This window comes from Camelus bactrianus, chromosome 19 (assembly GCF_048773025.1).
Source record: "Camelus bactrianus isolate YW-2024 breed Bactrian camel chromosome 19, ASM4877302v1, whole genome shotgun sequence".
Taxonomy (NCBI): Eukaryota; Metazoa; Chordata; class Mammalia; order Artiodactyla; family Camelidae; genus Camelus; species Camelus bactrianus.
The window spans coordinates 4934724-4959750 of NC_133557.1; the positions used below are offsets into that span (position 1 = coordinate 4934724).

Below are 25027 nucleotides of genomic sequence, written 5' to 3' on the forward strand. Positions count from 1 at the left end.
TTTAACAATTGATTTTTCAATGAGTAAATAATGTTCAGAATGATTAGATGAGCAAGACACTTCATTTATATTTATGTGTTTAATAAAGAATAGCTCTGTATCTTTTAAGATCATAACGTGTTTTTAAATTGTGTTTATATATATTTTGTGATCATGATGCTTGAATTTGAATATCAGGAATAGAAAAAAAAACTTGGACTTTGATTGAAAAGTAAGCCACTGAGTCCAAATTTTTTTGGTTTTTGGTTGCTAACATTTGCACCTCTTTTATTTTAGGAGGGAGTCATTTTACTGTTGATTCTAATCCTAGCTTCTTTCACTCTAAGCCCGAGTCAGATGGTTGGTGGCCCAAGGAAGTTGAGGTTTACTTAATGGGAAAATAAGAATATAGTAAGCATATGCAAAATACTAGAAAATTTAAAAATCATACAATCTCCCTTTGGTGCTAGAATCGCTCAGTGAAATAATTAAAAAAAAATCAATATTCATGAGTTTTCCCTTAAAAATGAACAATATACAGTGAGAACTTTTTTGTTTGATAGATAAACTGGGAATTTCATCTATTCACCACCTCCCTAATAATTTTTGTTGTTGGTAATGGGCAATAGTGGTCATTCACTGGGTTAGGGTGGAACCCCACCCAAAGTTTGGTTTGGTTATTGAGGCTGATATTAATATTAACGTGTTAACCCATAATGAAAAAGAATCCGAACAAGAATCTCTTTGCTGTACACCTGAATCATTGTAAATCAACTATTCTTTAATAAGGAAAAATCAAATCAAATCAAATCATTCATAATCTTAAAAAATGCATAGAATCTCATGATTGACCTCTTCTCTCCACAGATTGATGCTCTGCCAGAAATTGTGGAGGCCGTGGAAGGGAAGGTGGAAGTCTTCCTGGATGGGGGTGTGCGGAAAGGGACTGATGTTCTGAAAGCTCTGGCCCTGGGAGCCAAGGCTGTGTTTGTGGGGAGACCAATCATCTGGGGCTTGGCGTGCCAGGTAATTGAAGAACGAAGCAGTAAGTGTATAGAACAGGATGATTGATAGTAAAATAATGCCATGAAACAAGTCAGACTGACTTACCTGAAAGATCTGTGTCTTTTACTTCCTTAGGGAGAGAAAGGTGTCCAAGACGTCCTTGAGATACTGAAGGAAGAATTCTGGTTGGCCATGGCTCTGAGTGGTAAGACTTGGCATCCTCACTTACAACTTTCTTTTCATCTGGGGGTCTTCATGGAGAGAAGTGAACCTGAGGGGGAAGGGGATGGAATCATTTGGAGTGTAATTCAGTTTAAAGTTGGATCCATACTCACAGCTCTAGCACAGAACGCTCTCTGAATGGAGGAATTCCTCATCGTGTGCTGTCTGTAGCTTTTACCTTTGACAGTCTTATTAGGGATATTTTGGCGAGTCTTATTAGTACCTTAAGGGTAGATACTACATCATACTCCTCATCTCATAATGCATGAACGATAAATCTAACTGGCTAGTCAACATCTCCACCCGAATGTCTAAGTGGCATCTCAAACTCTAAAACTAAACTACTGACTCTTTCCATTAAACCTACTCTACCTGCAGACTCAGTTCATGTAAATCCCATTGTTTCAGTTGCTCCGATCAAACATCCTAAGTCACTGTTGACTCCTTGTTTCTCTAGTCCCATCACATCCAAAGAGGTGCTATCTGTAAAGGAGACCTCACTCATCACCTCCACTGCCACCATCCTGGCCGGAGACTTCATCATCTTTCTTCATCTTGGATATATCCTTCCCACTGGTATCTCTCTTTCCTTAGATATTTCAAGTCAGCCTGTCTGTCGTTGCTCACATCCCTGTCCCAGTCTATTCTGATCCCAGGGTCACAACGATCCTTTTATTTATTTTTTTAATTGAAGTATAGTTATTTACAATGTTGTGTTAGTTTCTGGTGTACGTCAAAACAATTCAGTTTTGCATATATATATGTATATTCTTTTTCATATCCTTTTCCATTATAGGTTATTACAAGATATTGAATATAGTTCTCTGTGCTAGACAGTAGGACCTTGTTGTCCATCTGTTCTATAAAGAGTAGTTTTTATATGTTAATCCTAAACTCCTAATTTGTCCCTCCCTGCTCCTTCCCCTTTGGTAACCATAAGTTTGTTTCTACGTCTGTGAGTCTCTCCCTGGTTTGTAAATAAGCTAATTTGTATCATATTTTAGATTCCACATATAAGTGATATCATATGATATTTGTCTTTCTCTGACTTACTTCACTTAGTATGATAATCTCTAGGTCCATCCATATTGCTGCAAATGGCATTATTTTACTCTTTCTTATGGCTGAGTAGTATTCCATTGTATATAAAAACTACATCTTCTTTATCTATTTATCTATTGATGAACATTTAGGTTACTTCCATGTCTTGGCTACTGTAAATAGTGCTGCTATGAACATTGGGGTGTGTGTATCTTTTTGAACTAGAGTTTTCTCCAGATATATGCCCAGGAGTGGGATTGCTGGATCATATGATAACTCTATTTTTAGTTTTTTCAGGAACCTGCATACTGTTCTCCATAGTGGCTGCACAGATTTACATTCCCGCCAACAGTGTAGGGGTGTTCCCTCTTCTCCATACCCTATCCAGCACTTATTGTTTGTGGATTTTTAATGATGGCCAGAATGATCCTTTTAAGTATTAACTCAGATCATATCAGCACTTTTCTGATCAGAACCCTCCAATGGTTCTCGATTTATTGAGAGTAAATACCAGAACCCTCTGATGGTCTGTGAGGGCCTATGTGCTTTGACCTGTGTCACTGCTCTGACTTTGGCTCCTACCACTGTCACCCTTGCTTATTCTGCCCAAGCCACATTGGTCTCCTTGCTGATCCTTGACCACATCAGATACGTTTCAGCCTTAGGGCTTTGGCCTTGGCTGTTCCTTCTGCCTGGATGCTCTTTCCCCAGATATCTACCTGGCTAACTCCCTCATGTCCTTCAAGTCACGCCTACTTCCTACTTCCTCACAGGGTCCCATCCTGACCACCATATTGACAATGGCAGTCTTTCCTGCACCCATTCAACTTCCAGTTTTTTCTTCCCTGCCATTATTTCATTATTTTTCTGTAGTACCTAACATCCTCTATAGATCATCTATTATATAATTTATTTTTTAAATTACATGCATTAGGTATTATCTGTTTCCTCTCTAAAATGTAAGAATTATCAAGATCCCAAACGTAAGGCAGGGATCTTGGTCTGTTGCCCTCACTGCAGTATCCCCAGTGCCTAGAGCAGCACGTGACATGTAAACAGTAAATATTTGCTGCTGGAATGAACAAGTAAATAATCATCATTATCACTAGTGACTATTTTGAATTTGACTCAGAATGGACCTCCAGATTCAAAGGGTCATCTTGAGTCAATTATCAACTCCCCACTTTTGAAGGTAGGAGGGCTTCCTTTTCTGTGATCCGTATCACCCAGATTGTCCTCATAGGTAGGGTTCTGGAGATCACTGGTCTGCTCTCTCCTGGGCTGAAGCTGTGTGGATGCAGTATCAGTGAGAAGAATGCCATTCTGTGAATCCTCACTCTGCATTTTAATTTGCTACAGACATATCCTCAAAGAGAGTTTTCAGCCACTGCCTCTCTATTAAATGTGGCAGAAAGAATATGCTCTTTGTGTTAATAAAAATATGTGCCAGTCATTCTGTGTTAAGGACTGTTTAGGTAATAAAAATGGTCTCATGCCACATAAGATTTGGCAAGCCTACCTTGAATCATAAACCTTACATTTGTCAAGTTTCACATTCCTGGGGAAAACGATTACCTGCCTGATTATTATTGCATTCATTTCGTATTAAATGTATGCGTTATTTTTTTTCAGGGTGCCAGAATGTGAAAGTCATCGACAAGACATTGGTGAGGAAAAATCCTTTGGCCGTTTCCAAGATCTGACAGTGCACAATATTTTCCCATCTGTATTATTATTATTATTATTTTTTTGGCATGTATTACTTGACAAAGAGACACTGTGCAGAGAGTGACCACAATCTGTAATTCTCCACTTCGATACAAAGGGTGTCCTTCTTCTCCAACAAAACTGCAATCCCTTGCTATTTTAAGTTCATTGCTTTTGACTTTTCAATGGGTGTCCTAGGAACCTTTTAGAAAGAAATGGACTTGCATCCTGGAAATATATTAACTGTTAAAAAGGAAAACATTGAAAATGTGTTTAGATAGCGTCATCCCCTGGCAGGCTAACGTGCTGCAAAACAAAAGGTATCCCAGGGTAAGACTGGAGGTAGCTCATGTGGAGTACAAAGATAATGATCTCACTGTTTATTAACCCGCATTGTGTTGGGATTTCCTTAAAACCGTGTTCTTAAATTGTCAGTGCAGGTTCAAAAGACTGAGAGTGCCTTGGAGAAACAGCAGGTTTGGATTCCTAACACTGAGGAGATGGTGCTTGATAAAACTGGGATACATTGGTGATAATTTGTGATTTTCTAAGTACTTTTTTGACACCCTGAGCTATGCTCCTTCTTTGAATGCAGATTTCCATTCACATCTTTAGTATCTTTAGTATATCTGAGTATTTTATGATAGAGATGGCTTCTTAGTCAGAGAGAAATAAAGCGATTTTTGAAAAGATTCTACCTGGTCCATTTGTAATAAAATGGAATTCAACTGTTTTGATCCCTGAGCCCGAATGTCTTCCCTGTTCACCTTATGTACACTTGTTAATTTTCTTATACCTCGTAGACCCTCTTCGTTATCCCTTTGCTTCTTTCTCGCTCACAGTCATGGCCAGTGACGTGATGTGCGAGGCCCCCTGCCAAATGAAATGATGGCCCCTAATTCAAATAGCATGAAAAAGAACTTTCCCTTTCTTTCAAGGTTTTTCTCTTAACCTGCCATGGTAGCTTTTATTTGCTATTGAATGTCATGTTTCCTGGGGCATGGGGGTACTCATGGGGCAAGTACAGACCCTCACAGGGGTCTGAACATCACCCTGTGATCTGTCCTGACTCAGAGTGGAGGGTGGGGGTGGACAGAGCCACTGTCACTGGTCAGGTGGGTGGGCCATTAGCCAAGGTCTTGTCTAGGGGAGGTGGGGAGGTGGGGAGGTGGTGGGAGATGGGACAATGTGGCTCCAGGCCCCCCAGCACATGACCCATGGTCCTGTCATCCTTTACGTATAAAATACAAACTCAAAATTATTAAGAATTCAAGCCAGCAACAGAACATTAAACTCAAGCACGAGGCCCTCTTTGGGGTGTGGAATCCTGTGTGACTGCACTGCCTGCCTGTCCATGAAGCTCTGGTCAGATGACTTTCATTTATTCCCAAATCAGGTGTTTGACAGCTGGGAGGGAAACTTAGCAGCCAAAGTAATTTTGAAATTGTCTTCTCACCAGCTTGTTGGTTGTTCATTTACTATAAAGTACTGAATGAAACAATTTAGAGAATCACTACCTTAAAATACGATCACGATAATTATGTTTTATTATTTTATTATAATGTTTTATTCTCAGATCTCTCTGCCTCTCTCTCTGTCATTGTCATTCTGTCTCTCTGTCTCTATCTCTCCATCTCTTTCCCTTCTCCCTCCTTCTTTTTTTTCCTTTAAATGCTAGGGCTTTCATAAATACTATAATGGACACAAACATAGATCTTTCTTTCTGAAATTGTATCATTATATCTAGGTCTGATAAAGAAGAATCATTTAGTCTGATTAAAAAGGAAGAGTTATCCCTTAAGTTTTTCTCCAACTACCAAGAAGGAATATTACTGTCATATTCTATAACTGTTTTGTACTTTTCCAATTACTATTAATCTCAATTAACAGTAAGTACCTCTTGGATCCCTCCAACTGATTCAGGGGTGCACCTGCTGTTAGCAAAGAAGGTCCACTTTGGCTCCATCCTCGTATGTGGTTGCTGAAAACCTGATAACTTCCCCAGCAAATGGAGGTCCACACATGGTGTTTTAAGTAAGTTTTATGAGAATGGGGGTTAGTGGTCTTAATTGGTAACTTTCTAGACACATTTATGACCCCCATGCTACCTCCTTGAATGCAGATTTTCTTCAGAGTTGTAATGTATTTTCTTCAGAGTTGTAATGTAGTTGAATGCTTTATGATGTATGTTCTTTGCATAATCAGAAAGATACGAAGTTGTTTTTACATTTTTTTTTTGAGTGTCTCCAGTCCAGTTGTAAGAATGGTAAAACCAAAACCTCCTGACGTCTGAGACAGGAATGGGATGTGTTGGGTGGATATCTGTTTCTAAGGATTTTCTCACTTGAACTTGAAAGAAGTTCTTTGAGGAAGACAACTGATTTTTCTGTTCCTGAGTTTCTTAAAATATGTAATAGGAAACACGTAGTTTAATATAGGCCAAGTCTGCTTTTCTTGTATGTTTAGTGTATCTGATGCCCCAAAGAAGGGCTCCTCAAACTGGAGAGAGTGTCATAATCACCTGGAGGCTATGGGGCCCACACCCATAGCCTTGGATTCAGCAGGTCTGAGGTGGGGCCTGGGAATCTGCATTTCTGATGAGCTCCCAGGTGAGGCTGGTGCTGCTCTTCCAGGCATCACACTTTGAGAACCACCGGTCAAGTCTAGAGCAAGGAGCATCAAGTCTGATTTGCTAAGCAGGTCATGTAATGAGCCAGCTGTTGGGCACGGACCCACCTAAAAAAGGTCACTTCTCAGCCAGCTGCTTCTTCTTGTTGAAACTGATTTCTTATTGAAGCACAAAGTACTTACAGTGCTGTGTGTTCAGTGTGCACATTTGTCACAGGTGGTGGCATTTTACACATACACCCACGTGACCACTACCACCCAGATCAAGATTTGGAACTTTTCAAAACATCATCCCCAAAGTATCGCCTCTACCAGAAGCCACCTTATGCTAATTTCCATCACCCATGGCTGCTCTTCATAGAAGTGGAACCACACCATACATACTGCTGTTTTTGGTTTTGTCTGAAGTTCATTCACACTGTTGAGCCTGTCAGTCATTAGCTCTGTTTACTGCTCTGTAGGGATCCAGTGCATGAACACGCCGTAATGTATCGATTCATTCTCCTCATGTTGTGTGTTTGGGTTGTTCGCGGTTCTTCTGCCGGAAGCTGGTTCCAACTGATTTTAGTGAAAATGCAAGTTCAGTGTTATTTTCAGATTTTTTTTTTCAAGAAAAGCTGGACATCTACATTGTTATGTGAAGATTTTTCAATGTTGGCAAATATATAACATTTTCAACATTGAGCAGGTCATGTTAGACTTGGGTCATGGCCCATGAGTCACAATTTCTCAGCGCCTGTAACATCTTGTCCTCACAGATGCTTCCTTTGTGGTGAAAATCACTCTCATGTCCCTCCACAGAATCATGCGTGAGATGTGCAGCAGTGATGGATGCCCACTAACGGAGTTCATCAGAATCTCTTTTGTTTAAGCTTGCTTATGTTATGCTACCTGGAAGAATGTGGATGTGAAATAAACTTCCTCCTCTCCACCAGGCTTGGGGAGTCCAGGATCCCAGGCCTGCAGGAATGAATCAAACAGTACTGGTTCCTGAGTGTGCAGTTTGCAAACTGTATCTGTGTCATTGAGGTATTATTCATTCATTTGTTTATCTTGCCAAAACATTAGCGTTTGTGAAACAGCTTTAGAGGGCTGTGGCGGATTAGTATAGCATGAAAGGAAGTTGTGGCTTGTTCTCAAACAGGGAGAAAAGACCTTTCATTGTAAAATTCATAATTTATTTATTGTCTGATGGACTGTATTGCATGTCCGTTGCATAGCAACAAAATAAAGTTTGTCTGGTTAGGAACATCTGAAGGTTTCTTACAACATAAAGATAGAGGATGCTTTCTGAACTATATTTGCTTCAATGTGTGCTCCGTTGCATACCAATTATAGAAGAACATCAGGATAAGATTTATTTTAGGTAATACAAATGTTAACACAAATGGTAGAAGAGTATTATTGTGTGTTTATGTGGTGGGGAATCTTATCTGTTTAAAAAGATGCAATTTCCTGTCAGTATCCAAGTCTAACTTGAGCAATCTGTATCTTCTTTCCTCCCTAATGTGGTTGCCCAGAGATATTTGGGGGAAATAAGAAATGCTTATTTTTATCTGGTTATCTGTTTTCCTACTGATATTTTTCTGAATATCATTTCAGATAGTAAGCATAGGTTCAACTGAAAATTTTCCAGCATCTTCTGTAAACCAAGAATCCTGTTACCCTGAATGATGCCAAAACAAGGGCTGGAATTCCAGTGAGCAATAAATTTGATTTTGTTTGTTCATTTGCTTCAGCCCCATTGGGAAAAAGGTTCTGGCGTGGTTTCCCACCTGTGTTCTCTGGTTAGATCATCTATCTTTAAAGCTGATTTGTTTTCCAGGATAGTCAGACTCCTGAGTCTGTTTCTAGCAGGCGGAGTCTTCCAGCTAACGTGGTTGGTAGTGCTATGCTTCACATGATATGCTAGGGCTTTAGTACCAACTTTGCTAATTGAAGGTCAAGGCCAGCCCACCCCAAAGCACCGGGTTAAGACCCCGAAGAGCTGAGTGACTGTCCACGTGAAACATTATTTAACCTTAGGACCCTGAGAGTCTCAGCTGTGAAATGAGGGCGCAGAGTGGTGAGATGTATTTTTTATCTTTGAATTTCAATGCCTTCAGCTGAGGTAATGCTACATGTCACATGGCCCACAATTTAAAAACAGAACCATGCCTAGCACACTGTTTTCATTTTAATTTAGATATGAAAAAAGCCCAACTTAACCAGCATATATCTCATAACCATTATTAACATATTATTAACATTGCCCTCCATTTTCCTATGTTTGCTTTACTAACAATGTTCTAATAATAGTAATATCAGTGCTTATTATACATTTTTAATTTATTCTATTAAAACAAGCATTTAAAGATTCTTATTATCCAGACCAGCACTGTCCCATGAATGTTTTGTGATCATGAAACTGGTGTCTGTCTGTGCCTTCTAATATAGCAGCTAATATCTGCTGTATATATGGCTATTGGGCACTTGAAATGTGCCCAGTATTGAAGGCTTCACTTGATTTAATTCTAATTATTCTTAATGTAAGTAGTCACATGTGGCCAGTTGGTATAGTATGGGATAGCACAGATCTAAATATGCAGAACAATTTTAGGCAGAGGAGAGACTTTATCCAACAGACTTAACACCAGCCTTGCTACACGGTTACCCTGGGCAAGCCACATAAAATTTTTTCAACATAGCTCTCCAATTTGAAAACTAAAATGTTACAGCAGCTCTTATCTGTATTGTGGGCACATTCCTTGCAGTAATACATGTAATAATGTTTAAAATTATTTGGAGAAAAATACTATACTGATCTAAAGCAGCTTTGGTTTTGTTTGTTTGTCTGTTTGTTTTTCTTATTAATCTTTTCATTTATGGCTTCCTGGAAAGAGCCCAGAAATTTTGTCTGAAGTCTTGAGTTCCTGGCTTGGACTAGCCACTGAATGAACACATCATCTTGAGAAAATAATCCTGAACTTTAACTTTCATCCTTTAGGTGTGAGAGTAATATCATTAATCTATAGTATGTAATAATGAAGAGTGATGGCCTCTTAAACTAAGAAATGATGTATGTGTAAGCTATTGTGTAAACGATTGTAATAAGAATACATGGTATGTAGTATAACGGCTGACATCTTGAAAATCTGAAAAGTGTGAGCCAAGTTTGTTAGACATAGTGAAATATGTCCTTTTGAGTAGACAAAATCCTGTACCCTAAATAGCCAGCTGGCACAATAAAGAGCCTTTCTCTAAGGAACTTTGGCATCTCTTTGATCCAGCAGCACAGATTCCTTTACCATATGAACAAGTAGCATTGCCCAAGTCAAGAACACACTTCTGGTTCAGATTTTCCTTTATTGTTGATACCATGTTATATGGTTTTAATATTAATGAGCAAACCTCTCAGATTTTTTAAAAGTTTCTGGATAATAGTAGGCAATAGTTTCACCCTAGTCAAGAATATATTTTTGGTTTTAATATTAGTTATTATAACCATGCTGTCTAGTTTAAATATTAATGAGCGATACCACTCCAGTTTTTTTTGAGAGTTTCTGAAAAAGTTATTTAATATAATGTCTGTCATGGTGTGGAAATTTAAGTAGTGATTTTAAAAAAAAATGCACTAAAAAAGCAGTCAGGAAGAAACTCTTTCAAAGAATTCTTTAATAATCTAACTGAATAAAGTTAAAGTTCACTGTTTCCAACATTCCCAATCACATATCTATGAAAAAAAAATGCAACAACACAACAAACCAACAAAAATACTTGACGACTTCAGCATTAGTAAACTGTTAATCTACCAGAAAAAGAAGAAAAAACATTAATTTATGCAACAGTTAAATATTCATGATTATGGGCAGGGCAGTTTATATGAAAGCCAGAATTCATAAATTTGAAAATGCAACCATTGGATTGACTGGTGGTTTTGTCTACACAACCACATAAACAATTCGCCTACTTTCCACTAAGCTGACCAGATGCTTTGTTGTCATGTAAACATGATCTAAATGAAATCCACAGATTTCCCCCCAAACCTTATTTTAGCTAAACGTTTCTTGGCTAATCTTCTTCCAGGTCTGTTAACAATTTATCCAGAATGATTTGATTGGCTTTCAAGTCTTTGGCCATTTCTTGTCCATCCTTTATTGGGCAGGCAAATGATGGAGAAAATGATGCAAGGACAAGCAAATAAACACAGAAAGAAAGATCTTTGGAAAGCGAGACACTCCCCACAGTTGTTGGCCTTTTCTCAGGAAGGGAGTGGTTAAGAGGGCATGGGAGGGTAATGCCCAAACTGCCTCCCCCTGTGAGATGCCTCCTTCCAGGAGTTCAAGAATGAGAACCTCTTCCTACTCTACTAAATATCCTCTCTGTTAACACTCGTACTTCCAAAGTTCTTCCAAGTCTTCAGGTAAGTAAAAAGTAGAACATATATTTTTAGAAAGTTAATTTGAAAAGATATATGATGCATTAATTACAAATATTAGCCTCTAAAAATTTTCATGAAAGTTTATATTCTTGTCGCTTACCCAAATCTTCCTGATGATGGAGGTTCACGTGGTCTTCCAATTTTTTGACTTTGTGGGAGAGAGGGAGGTGAGAGATGATAGAACTAGAAGAACAGCAGCAACAAAGTAAAGGTATCTAGTAAGAATCCATCTTTTCATTTCAATTTATTTTATGTACTGCTTATCCATTGGGGCTTTTGACACTCATCCAGAAACATAACATAAATTAAGTATTCTAAGTATTTTGATCCAATATCAGAGCCAAGGTGATTTCCCATTCTAGATTCATTTATAGTCTTGCTTCCACCAAACCCAAGGTTAAGAATGAAACTGAGAAATATCAGATCCTGTTGAAAAACACTCACGATCAGACCTTGTCTGCTCTGTTGAAGCAGCTCAGTCATGAATAATTACATTTGTCACTGGCTATCACATAATAATATATCAGTTACTAAAATGTACTATTCTTTAAAAACTTTTAATTGGTGCCATGTGGAGAGCACACAGCATGGTAAAGAAGCCTGAAAATCAAGTCACTGAAGTGAAGGTGACATGTGATGACCTTTACTCTCTTACATGCTGTTAAGTCAACATATGCGTAAACTTACACCATGTTGTCCTAAGGACAAAACAAATACCAATAAAGAAAAAATTAATGAGGACATGGATCTAGAAGCTGGATTGTCATGTCCGTGAAGGCAAGGAATCTGTCTTGTTTTTTGCTGTATTACCAGCATCTTATATGAAAAAGTGTAGTTATTCAATAAATATTTGTTAAATTAATTAATGAAAACTTATCAGGGATACTATGGAAAAAAATTTTAGAACCAACTCGAACATTCTATACTTGGCATCAAAACAGAGCAAATACTTAAAGCATTCCATTAAGAAAATTTAAAATCACACTATTCAATGGAAAATTCTAAGAATTCTGATTTTATACATGAGTATTTTATAATCCTAAATTGCTATTGTAAAATTGAGTTCGATTTTCCAAACAGAAGTAAAAAGGCATGTGATTAAAATATTAAGAAGTATAATTTCCTCAAGGATATATTTCATCATTTAAAAATGTCTTTGATTACATTTCTGTAGCAAAAGGCTACCAAATTGAGATTGATAAATTGTTGAAATGCCACAAAGTCAGGGAATTTTAGAGTTGCTCGGAATATGTCAGATTACATGGCCAAATGCTACTTACATGTTTCCTATGGGCAAACCCTAAGATCCCTGTCCAAGACCCCTGAATAAGGGGGTCTTGGCCATACAAGTTGGATGATGTGGGTACATCACACATCAATTTTGCAATAGTTACTCCTTAAAAAGTGTCAAGTAATTAATACTTCTTTAGTCCTTCTGAGAAAATTGATACTTGTTTAGGCATCCTAAACAATGTCCCACTGAGGTTTTATGACTCCTGATGCTTTGTTGAAAAGAGCAAGACACAACTTGAATTGGATCAAGCAATAGGAGGGGTTTTTAGTATCTCATTAAATCACAGGACGTGTCTCACCACCAAGCCTCAGGAAGAACATGAATGAGGTTGGGTCTTGGGAAACCTGGGTCAAAGAATTTGAAAGTATCAAGGACTCATTTTGCTTTATTCCCCCTTTGGTTCTCGCAGAATTTTAGCTTTCTTGCTAGCAACCTCAACTTAGTAAGTCACACACAGCTCTCTTGATTCATATCTCCTGGCTCTGCCACCAAGAATTCACGTGCTTGTTCCAGCTCCAGTTCAAGGCTATCTGACAGCCGAACTCTGAGTTGCTTGCGTACCCCTTGACCAATCAAACATGGTCAGGGAGAAGAGGTACAATATAAATATAGGACTACGTTAAATCCTAAATATTGTGGTGTGGAAAGAGGGAAGAGAAGGGGCACTGTTGCTTCTAGAGTAAGAAATTTGGGGTGGGGGTAACAAAACAATAGGTGTTCCCTGTAGGAACAACAAATTTTTTTTTTTTAGTGTATCCCATACAATATTTGGGACACACTCATCCTAAAAAAATACTTATCTGATACTCAAATTTAACTTGGCACTCTATATTTTTTTCTATGTGTGTGTGCTCACTTTGTGGGCCTCCTTACAAATTAACTAATGTTTTCTGTTCATATTTTCATTAAAAAAAAAGAAACTTAGGAAACACATGGGTTCTTTGACCTTAATCTTATAACACCTGAAGAGTTCAGCATCACTTGGCAACTGGGAAATTTGAAGCTGGCCAGGGAATTGTCCGGAATCCCACAGTGAGTAGTGTCTTACTTTCTTTGCTTGACCACGTATCAGTGATCCAGAAACACACTGTCAGCTTCAGACCACAGAATGTTTGATGGAAGTTTAACATGTTATCCCAAGGCCAGTGTGTTCTTGCAAATTTAGCTTCTCCCCTGCTTGACTATTGAAGTGCACAAATTAACCATGTACATTTAAAGTTAAATCTTGTGGTTTGATAAAACATATCTGCCTATTAATGTAGCTGAAGTCTTATATTAAAGAAATCTAATTACCTTTGTTAAACTAGGTATTTTCCATAAATATTTGAGTATGTCTACAATTACTATAATACGGAACTGAAGTTCTAAGGAATGCAATGAGAAATTCTAAAAATCAGCCCTTTCATCTTTAGTTTGGGAAACTGACCCAGAAGAATCAGCCAGCCAATAGTACCTGAGCTGGAGATAATTGATGAAGTTTTAATAACAAAATAAATCAAAGTACATGGCAAGAAATTTTTTTAAAAAACCTTGTTTAATGCAAATTCTTCTCAGAATACTCCACATCAGTTTAAACAGCATCTGTAGAGTTCAGGTAACTATTACTTCAAAAAATTATGAACTTTGACATGGTACAACTGTATTTTCACATTGCAATGTGGAAGGAGCTGTATGAAACAAGAGTGGTACAGAGGCTTATCAAGTTCACCAAACAGTGAAAGGCATTCACCGCAGAGAAGTTGGAAATCAGCTGGTGTCACGAAACCCTAAAGCCAAAACCAGTGTGTTGAAGTTACTGTTCTACCGAGGTGTTCCTCTCTAACATTTGTGGACACTGAGCCCATGGAAGTTGTCTGTAGATTAATTATCTTGATCCTACTATTAGGAGGTGAGCATACGTCAGTAGAGAGAACCAACAGTTGGATATCCAGCATCCACCAAGTTGTTTCTCAGAAGCAAAGTAGAGAGAATCAACCTGTTTGCCCACAACAGTCCCAGTTTTATATTCATTCCTCTCCCAGTGTCAGTGTCCTATTTACTCCCAAAGTCTCCCAGTTTGATGATAAATCATGTGGGCCATTTTGATGGAACAATAGGAACTGTACTTGTGATATGCCTTGACTGATCCGAAGTTCTCTAGCACTGTTGAAAATTCTAGCTGTGCACTTAAACAGATGAGGTCTTGGTGGGAAACATGCAGTGTTCTTGGAGAAGCCAGAGGAATGAAAGAAAGGCCAGATCCCAGGAAGTGGTTTTTAATATGTAAATAGACCTTTAAAAACAAAGAAATGTAAAAAGAAACAAAAATCTTCAGTTGCTTGTGCCTAAGATCAACATATAGAATCATAAGTACACAAGATTTTACAGGCCATTATTGAATCAGGGTACCTTATTCCCTGATAACAGAAGAGTAATGAGTTTCTAATTGGAGTTCTTTTCGACATTGTGATGGATGTGCTTTGAAAAAGAGTTTCATAGAGAGGGATCAACAATGGAGTCTCCCCTCTGCTACTTCCAGATCAGGAGTGCTCAGTCCTGGGAAAGGAGGAGGGGGAGAAGAAATGCTTTTCTGCCCTGCTCTAACTCATCTGGCCTCCCCAAATGTCTCTGGATATGTATGCCAATCTATCAGTCCTGTCTAATGTCTAGTTTTTCCTGCAGAAGGTCATTGCCTTTGACTCTCTCCAACAGCTCTTCATCAGGCCTTATTCTGGGAGGGCTGGAGCCAGGGAGAATACAGTTGAGCACTTGCCTCTGGCTCCCAGTCTGGCCCTGGCTAGGCTAGACTCCAGGATGAAGACAGAAATGGGATCCAGCCATGAGTATCTGTTCCAGTTAGATTTCTCGCCAGGCTGGGACCTGGTCCCTGTTGGAACACCTGAGTTCCTGCTCTCCTATCTTCCGTCTCTATGGTTTGGTGGTTTAGACAATTATTTCCACTGTCAGATATGTCATCTTACCCAAGATGGCTGAACCCAGAAACCTACAGAGCAGTGATTATAGGAAATTTTGATCTGCAATTGTTATTTAAAATTCAGAAATAGAGTACATTCCCCAGTAGATTCTTCCAAGTATGGCTCTTGGAGTAACACTTCTTAAAAATGATCCTAATGTCCTAGGATTACCCTGCTAACTCATACATGTAGGTAACATTTCTGCAGAGACAAGGACAGACCAGATGTTCGGTTTTGAATGAAACACACTGACAGGCAAGATCAAAAAGAGAATATTGTACAATGACAACATTTATCCTGTATCTATAAAAACATATTTTATTTATATTTATTAGCCATTGGAGACTGATTCATCAATTCTTTATTTACTACCATCCAGTCTCTTGTTTCCATTTACAATTTTCTTTCTACTTAGCTTTTATTTGGGTGAGAGGATCTGGAAATTTCAACAAAAATTCCACATTCTAAAGAGCTAATTTGTGAGAAATCTGGATTACAAGATGACCAGCTCCATCCCAGGCTACATGACAGGTTCAGTTTTTATGTCTTTATATCTCAGCATCGAAGACCTATTTGAAGTTGTCTTTTATTCAAAAGTGTTTTCCAACATCTCCCTCCAGCACCTGTCCAGGTGACTAACAAAACAGCAGAAACAGATCAAAGCTGTGATTATTTGCCCCCTTCTTCACACAATAAATGCCTCAAGTATCTGTCTGTCATGTCAAAAGAAAAAAAAAAAGAAAGAAAAAAGAAAAGAAAATCTGCAACCATCATAACCATTGATCTATGCTACCAATATTTTGAGCTACTAACACATTTCCCCTTTATGTCAAGGCATCTGAAAGTTTCAAGCTTGGCAAAGTAATGTTTTTCTTTTTCTTCTTCTATAATCCCAGGGTAAACATTAAGCAGACAGCATTTCTGCTTTGAGCATTAAAGGAAAGAAAGAAAAAAAAAAAGGACTGAGTTTGAAAAGCCTACTCGTACACTTCGGGGATTTCGGAAAGTGTCCTTTGGCTGGGAGCTGAGTGGAGAATCTGCCATTCTGTCGATGGGCCGGGAGGGCAACCGCATGGCCTCATTCATAACTTCACAGCTACTGCAAATATCAGCTGATGAATATTTATGTTATCCCTGGCTCGGACCCGAAAGACAAACAGGGGAAAAAAAAACGAAAGCTAGGAAAAGGTCGTCTGAACTCTGTGGGATTTTTTACCAACACTTTCCATGCGCGAGCAGTAAGCCCTGAATGAAGTCATTCTGTTCGGGGCCCTGGCACAGGAAAACACAGTCTGTTCATTAGCGCCCCGCACTTTGTTTGAACCTTGTACATTCATGGGGTCCTGAAAGGGAAACCCTTCTCCTTAAATCAAACACACAGGATATAGAGCGACCTTAGTATTGGTTTTTTTTCTTTTTTTTTCCCTTGGTAAATTATTGCAAATTGCTCAACGTAGGGTAACTTCAATGGTTCGAACAGAGAGTAAGTCAGTGAAGGAGAGCTTTTCAGCACAAAAAAAGGACAGTTCCAGGCCAGGTGAATATTTTGCAGAGTTAAAGTTTCAGAAAAATATTGTTAAGTATGTATAAATAATAGAATTACATAACTCTTCTAGTATCCTAGTAGAGCAAATTATTTTATATATATTTTATATATACACACACACACACACACACACACACACACACACTATGCTCTACACCAGAAATTAACAAAACAGTATAAACTGCCTATAGTTCAATTAAAAGAAAGAATCAAATCTTAATCACCTGGGGCTTATTATTTAAGTTCTCTCTCCTTTTAACTGTTCTTTGCCCATCAGAGCCACCTTTATCTCTGGCTGCCATTTTTGCCATCTTGACCACCTCCAAGTTGACCAAAGCAATGGAAACAAGAAAAGGAAACTTGCCAAGATGAGAAGATTTTTCCACCTGCTCATAACCCTATCATCAATTCTAGTTCAGGAGAAGAAGCTCAAAACTTTGGCTAAGATGACATTTGTGACCACCTTGTGGATTTCAATGGCAGGCAGGCCCATCCTGTTACGTTCTCACACTCAGGCAAAGGCAGGTGCCTTCGGTGGGGGTATCCAGGAGTGTTTCGCTGAGATGGGGATGCTGTGCAGATGATTCATTACATGCTTCCAGGAGACATGGGGAAGTGGCGGAGGGGGAATAAGATACAGAAGGGGAGATGTCAAGAAAGGGAAATTCCAGCCTCAGCTGGATTCTGAAAGGAGCTTTGGAGCATTAATTGTATTTGACTGTTTGTCCCAACTTGAGATAAGGGAATTGGACTTTCCTCCTGCACTAGTCAGATGTTGGCAAAGGCCTGCCCACTAGTGGGTGATGGGAGGTGATGTGGGTGACCAACCATCTCAGCTTGTCTGGGACTGTCCTGCTTTTAGCACTGAAAATTCCACACCTTAGGAGATCCTTCAGTCTCCAGCAAAGTGGGCTGGTTGGTCACTCTTGGAAGATGTAAACTCCCAGATTCCTCTGGCTCTCTGGGCAGCAAAGTGGCTCTAGTAGTCCAAGGTCAGCCTTCTGCAGGAAGTCACAGGTGCAAGCCACAGGAAGCAAGGCCACCAAGGCTTGTGGGTGGATCAGCATGTAGACACGGCATAGGGAATTCAAGGACCTTTGGATGGAGCTCAGATGTCTCCCCTACAGTAGTCACTTCCTATAACCAGCTCTCTAAGCAACAACTGGATATCACTTTAGATGTAGGATCGAGGGCTGGAATTTCAGGTCAGGTATTTATTTCATCCTCCACATAAAGTTCTACATCACAGTGGGACTTAATGGCTCCAGCGTGTAAGTTTAGCACTAGTCAGGACGTACAAGCAGATTTTATGACGAGAGTACTAACACTTGAATGAAATCGGGTACCAACCCACAAGTTAGAAATGTACAGAGGAAACTTGAACAAAATATCTATAGATACCATTTGGGTAGGACACAGTAAGCAATTCCCCTTCGTCAGTGTGTCTCCTTCAACGTGTGGCTTCCCATGATGCTGTGATGTTTGATTGTGAAAGTGCATCACATGCATGAGGTGAGGACAGAGGGTGAACACTCCCAAGATCCATGCCCAAGATCCATGGAGTCCTGTAGTTTTTTTGATTTAACTTCTAAGAATTAACAATAACTGCCCAAAGTTAATAATGAATAATCTGCAAAATTTACCTACCCACCCCTCCAACCCACCCCTGCCTTTCTTGGGTTCCAAATTAGAGTCAGTTTTTTTTTCTTCTTGTGTCCCTCTCTTGGTTTATAAAAATAAAAAAGAGTTAGGGAGAAGTTGGTCAGTTTACTAGCTTGGGCAGATATACTTGGTCAAAGGTGTGTGCTTTTAATTCTGTTTGTTGTCAGTGATAGCTGCCTCAAATTTCACACTTGGTTCTTTCCCTGTTTTTCTCAGCTTTTGGAGACTCTTATAAAGCAGGCCCACCCAGGGGATCTGTTATAGGAGTGCTTCCTTCTGCCTGCAGCAACACCGTATCCACGTGAGAGGATGAGGTCGCGGACAGCCCATCTGTATCACTGCTTAGGAGAAACAGAGATTCAAAGAAATGGTTTCCTGCTAAATAGCTGTAAACGCACCTGGTATAATATTAGAATTTTCATTATATGCAAAGATTTTCACCATTGCTCAGTTCATTGAGAAAACAGCCAAGGTGCCAGCTTCTTGGTAATCCTTAAACTCTTTCTGAATGTCAGTTCAAGTTGCTATTTGATCTTAATTTTCAGCTAAGGGTCCCCTTACCTTTTGCTAAGTTCCCACCACAATGAAACATCAGAATGCTCTTTGGATAATAGGGGTAGAATGAGGCCTAAAATAAGGAGAGGGATGGGAAGTAATAAAAGCATGTTATCCAGAAAAAAACTAAAGGGGTGCTATTTCTGAGTTATTTATTATGAATATTATGGAAGGGCAAAGATTGATGGTTGAGTATGGACAAATTCACTAAAACTGAGAACCATAAAACTATGACCAAGCTCTTGAAGCTATAGAGAAGTGAATTTATGGCATGCTAAAAGAATAATATTTATTGAAACTCTACAGTAAAAAATTGGTGCAGATGAAAAATATGGCTTAGGTTTGTGACATTTTAGCCCTCATTTTACTATTGGTTTTGAGGTTTGAAGGAGAGCTTACCTAAGCATTTAAGCCACTGGTTAAGTAAGTGATTTTATGTGTATCTTCAGACTTTTATACGACCAATGTGACCAATTACTCGAATGCATAACACAAATGAGGATTCTGGGTCATGGCATATTGTGTTCACCAGATAAAGATTTGTTAGATAAGTGAACATTTTTTTTCTACGAGTTGTAAGCTTCTATGCAAAGAGATGGCAGGATTAAATGTGCAAGGCATTTGTGTTGCAGGAAATGCATACAAAGTAAGAGATGACCTTTTCTAAAATGATGTCTATCAGAAATCAGTCTGGTCAGACTCTACCCCCATGTGCCCAGAGCTTCAGAACTAGAAAGGGTGAGGCTGACAACTGCACGTTGCCTTTTATGCAATTGACAATGTCCGGTGAGAATCTGGTTGATTAGCATAAAAGTCACCCTCATGCCAAAATATTTGCCCCAATTAAAGATAAATTAATGATATTATTTGGGGATAGGATTCTGTCTACATTAGATTTGTTCCCTCTGTTTCCACTTAGCATCCATTGAGTTATTCAGTTAGATATCTACAAATCAATTAAGCAGAAATTTGAAATTTTTAAAAAGTTTTATTGAGTCTTTATATTTTCTAAGTGTATTTGTTTTCACCTGGCAAAGCTTTAATTACACGATTATATAAAGTTACAGACTTGTAATCCTTCAGGGCTTTGCTATTACTGGTTTCTTTCTACCCGTATTCCCCAATCCACCTGGTTAATAGGCATCAGAACGGTTAATGTCCCAGCCTTCATTTATTTTCTTTTCCTTACTAAGCACACCTCCCTGGTTTGGAGCCCTGCTTTGAGGAATCTGCCTTCCTGCCTTGTACTCCTCGGATTCCATGACAGCTCTGATCCTGTGGTGCCATGATTTTGGACTTAATGTGTCTGCATCCTCCCAAAGATGGTAGCTGTCTTAAGACAAGTTCTTTGTATTTCTGTTTGTCACTATAACCCAAGTTCGTTTTTAGCACCATAGCTTATATAACAGTCGTATGAGAAATAATTGTTAAATAAATGAATTTTTTGTAGCCCAAGAATCATGTAGGTGGATGAAAGATCCAAAGAGGAGCAGTGATCAAACCACTAATGAAGTGAATGGCCTTCGATGTTGGGAGGGTTTTAATGTCTTTTTCCTCCCTCCTCCCTGTCTTCCTTTCATTGCCTCTTACTCTCGGGCATCATAAACCCAATACAATAAATGTCCTGCCTATATAGGTGGCTACCTTTGAACTCTTCTCTTGGGGGCTGAGAAGTCACCTGGGTTGTAAGAACAAATATATGGCTTTAAGAAGGCCGATAAGAGGTAATCTGAAGCTTGAAAAGAAAGGGGCAGCATTCAGAACTACGTATTCATTTATTTGTATAGTGTAAGCTACCAGAAAGAATTTCTTAAGGCATTTCCCACATTCAGGCTAAAAGTGTAGTCAAAGATTTCATTAGATGCCAGTAGATTTCACTCTGTATAATAAATTTTGATGATTAGAATGTGGTTGATATGTAGCTGTTCATGTTACACCAAAACCTTACCAATTCAGATTCTCCTGTTTTTAAATGTAGGGTATTTTAGACAGGCGCCAGGATGAGTTTTTATTTGGCAAGTGCTTTCTTTTAAGAATAAATTGTTTAAACAGTGTGTGAGGGTAGAAAATACTTTTAATTCCATTTTTTTTCAATAAAAGTCACCTATTAGACTAAGGTTAATTAATTTTTACATTTTTAACTTAAGGTATCATTTCCATACAGTAAAATCCACTCTCTCTATTGTACAGTTCTGAGAGTTGGGGCAAATATGTACAGTAGTGTAATTGCCAGCTCAATCAAGGTATGAACTAATTTCCTCACCGCCCCCCCCCCCAAAGTCCCCTGTATCCTTTTGTACTCACTCTCTCTTCCTACCCCAGCAACCACTGATACATTTTCTGCCCCTATAGTTTTCTCTATTCCGGACTATCATTAAATGGAATAGTGCAGTAGGCAGTCATTTGATACTGGTTCATTTCACATAACATAAAGCATTTGAGATTCATACATGTTGTTAGGTAAATCAGTAGTTTCTTTATTGTTCTCTCCCCCCTACCCCGGGGTGTCCCATGTTTGAAAAATTCTCTAGGATTTTTCTTCTAGTATTTTTTAAAAAGACTTTATTTTCTTTTTTTAGATAAGTTTTAGGTCCATAGCAACATTAAGAGGAAGACATGGAGATATCCCATATACCCCTTGCCTCACACATACGTAGCCTCCCCAACTATCAGCATCCCCACCAGCGTGGTACATTTGCTGAAACTGATGAACCTACGCTGACACATCATAATCACCTAAAGTTTACGTTATGGTTCACTCTTGGTGTTGTATGGTCTGTGGGCTTTGGTAAATGCATAATGATGTGTGTCCATCATTATGGTATGATGTAGAGTATTTTCATTGCCCTAAAAATCCTTTTTGCTCCCCTAATAATCCTCCCCACCCCATTCCTTGGCAACCACCAATCTTTTACTGTATTCATAGTTTTTCCTTTTCCAGAGTGTCATTTCGTTGGAATCATACAGTATGTAGCCTATTCAGATTGTTTTTTTTTCACTTAGTGACTGTACATTAAAAGTATTTCATGTCTTTTGATGGCTTACGAGTTCACTTTTTTTTTAAGTGCTGAATAATATTTGATTGTCTGACTGTATCACAGTTTATTTATTCACTCACCCACTGAAGGACATTTTGATTGCTTTCATGTTTGGGCATTTAAGAATAAAGCTGCTATAAACATCCAGGTACAAATTTTTGAGTGGACATAAGTCTTCAGCTTCTTTGGGCAAATACCAAAGAACATTATGGCTGTATCATATGGGAAGAATATATTTTGTTTTGTAAAAGTCCAACAAAGTATCTTCCAAAGTGGCTGCACCATTTTTCCTTCCCGCCATCAGTGAATGAGAATACCTATTGCTTCACAACTTTGTCAGCATTTGGTGTTGTCAGTGTTTCAGATGTTGGCATGCTAGTAAGTATGTAGAGGTATCTCGTTGTTTTAATTTCTTTTTCCATGATGACATATGGTGTGGATCACCTTCTCATATACCTTTTGTCGTATGTATGGATGTCTTCTCTGGTGAGGCATCTATTAAGGTCTTTGGCCACTTTTTAATCTAGTTCGTTTTCTTCTTCATTATTTATTCACTTGTTTGGTTGTTCATTTTCTCACTGTTGAATTCTAAGACTTCTTGTATATTTTGGATAAGAGTCCATTATCAGATGTGCCTTTTGCAAATACGTTTTCCCCATCCCTCTCTTGTCTTCTCATTTTCTGAACATTGTCTTTCGGAAAGCAGTTTTTAATTTTAATGAAGCCTAACTGAGTAATTACTTCTTTCATGCATCGAGTCATTGATGTTTTATCTGAAAAGTCATTGCCTTTCCCAAAGTCATCTAGATTTTCTCCTATGTTATCTTTTAGGAGTTTCATAGTTTTGTTTTTATATTTAAGTCTGTGATTCATTATGAGTTAATTTTTGTGAAGGGTGCAATATTTCTGTCTAGGTTCTTTTTTCATTTAAATTTTAATATAGATGTTCAGATGTTTAGTTGCACCATTTGTTGAAGAGATGATATTTGCTCCATCGTATTGCCTTTGCTCTTTTGTCAAAGATCAGTTGATTAAATTTGTGTGAATGTATTTCTGGGTTCTCTATTTTGTTCTATTGATTTATTTCTCTATTTTTTTTTTTCCACCAACACCACACAATCTTGATTATTCCTGCTTTATGGTAAATTTTGAAGTCTGGTAATGCCCGTCTTCCAACTTTGTTCTTTTCCTTCAATATAGTATTGGCTATTCTGGGTCTTTGCCTCTCCATGTAAACTTTAGAGTCATTCTGTCAATATCTGTGAAGTTAACTTGCTAGGATTCTGATTGGAATTGAATTAAATCTGTAGGCCAAGTTTGGAAGAACCAGGACCTTGACAATATTGAGTCTTCCTACCCATAAACATGGAGTGTCTCCCCTTTTATTCAGTTCTCCTTTGTTCATCAGAGTTTTATAATTTTCCTCATGTAGACTTGTACACATTTTGTTAGATTTATACTTAAGCATTTCATTTTTGAGGTGCTAATGCAAACGGTATGTTTTTAATTTCAAATTCCACTTCTTCATTGATGGTATGTAGAAAAGCAATTGACTTTTGTATATTATCATAAAAAAGCATTGGATTTTGTCAAATGCTTTTTCTGCATTTGTTGGTGTGGTTTTTCTTTTTTAGTCTGTTGATGTGGTGTATTACATTAGTTGATTTTCAAATATTAAACTAGCCTTTCATATCTGGGATAAATTCCACTTGGTCATGGTGTATAATTCTTTTTATACATTATTGGGTTTGATTTGCTAATGTTTCATTGAGACTTTTTCCCTCTGTACTCATGAAAGACATTGATCTGTAGTTTTCTTTTCCTACAGTCTCTTTTTCTGGTTTTGGTAATAAGGTGATGCTGGCCTCATAAAATGAGTTAGGAATTATTCCCTCTGCTTCTATACTCTGGAAGAGATTGTAGAATATTGGTTATAATTTCTTCCTTAACTGTGTGGCAGAATTCACCAGTGAAACCTTCTGCGCCTGATGCTTTCTGCTTTGGAAAGTTATTAATTATTGATTTATTTTCTTTAATAGACATGAGCCTATTGAGATTCTCCGTTTCTCCTTGTGTGAGTTTTGGTAAATTGTGCCTTCAAAGAATTTACTCCATTTCATCTAGGTTATGAAATTCGTGGACATAGAGTTTGTCATAATGTTCCTTTATTTTCCTTTTAATATTCATAGGATCTATATGGATGTCCTCTGTTTCATTTCTGAGTTCCTTTATTTTATTGCTGAGTAGGATTCTGTTATTATAGTGTAATGGTTTGTTTATCCATTTACCTATTGAGTAACATTTGTGTATTTGTTCTAAGATTTGGTGATTACAAATAAAGGCACTAGGAACATTCTCACACAGCTTTTATTTTAAACATAAATTTGCATTGCCTAGGATGAATACCTAGGTGAAGGATTGCTGGGTCATATGGGGAGTGTGTATTTAGCTATAAAAGAAATTGTCAAATGATCTTCCAAAATGGCTGTACCATTTTTTACTCCCACTAGCAATATTAAATATTTTCTACTGCTTTTCATTCTTCTTTTCAGTTATTTAAAAATTCTAGACATTCTAATTGGTGTGTAGTGGTATCTCATTGTGGTTTTAATTTCCTTTCTGACTACTGATGTTGAGAATTTTGTCCATGCAGTTGTTTGACTATTTTTAAATTCAGTTGTTTGCTTTTCTATTTTTGGAATTTTTTTTACTTTGATAGTTTATTTTGTCAAACTTAATATATATTCTGGGTACAAGTTCTTTATCAGACACACGGCTTGCAATATTTTTCCCTGTCTATGATTTGTCTTTTCATTCTCTTCAAAGTATCTGTCAAAGAGTAAAAATTCCTAATTTTTGATAGAGTTCTTTTTACAAGTTTTTCTTTAATGATTGTGCTTTTGGTTTCATGTCTAACAGCTCTTTGTCTAATCCAAGGTCACAATGATTTTCTGCCATATTTTCTTCTGGAAATTT

General features: G+C 38.0%; 1 protein-coding gene and 1 long non-coding RNA gene across 2 annotated transcripts in view; both read left to right on the forward strand.

Annotated features, from left to right (window-relative positions):
• HAO1 (hydroxyacid oxidase 1) overlaps window positions 1–4646 on the forward strand; it is a 47281-nt gene extending 42635 nt beyond the window's left edge. The window contains exons 6-8 of the mRNA XM_010972714.2: window positions 847–1005; window positions 1120–1189; window positions 3880–4646. Coding sequence (XP_010971016.1) covers window positions 847–1005; window positions 1120–1189; window positions 3880–3950 — 300 coding nt within the window. The 3' untranslated portion in view covers window positions 3951–4646. The remainder of the gene's footprint in view (window positions 1–846; window positions 1006–1119; window positions 1190–3879) is intronic.
• Window positions 4647–5998: 1352 nt separating this feature from the next.
• Window positions 5999–22044, forward strand: LOC141574022 (uncharacterized). The gene is made up of 2 exons (XR_012500535.1): window positions 5999–17317; window positions 18675–22044. It is a non-coding gene; the product is annotated as an uncharacterized LOC141574022 (long non-coding RNA).
• Window positions 22045–25027: the final 2983 nt, after the last annotated feature.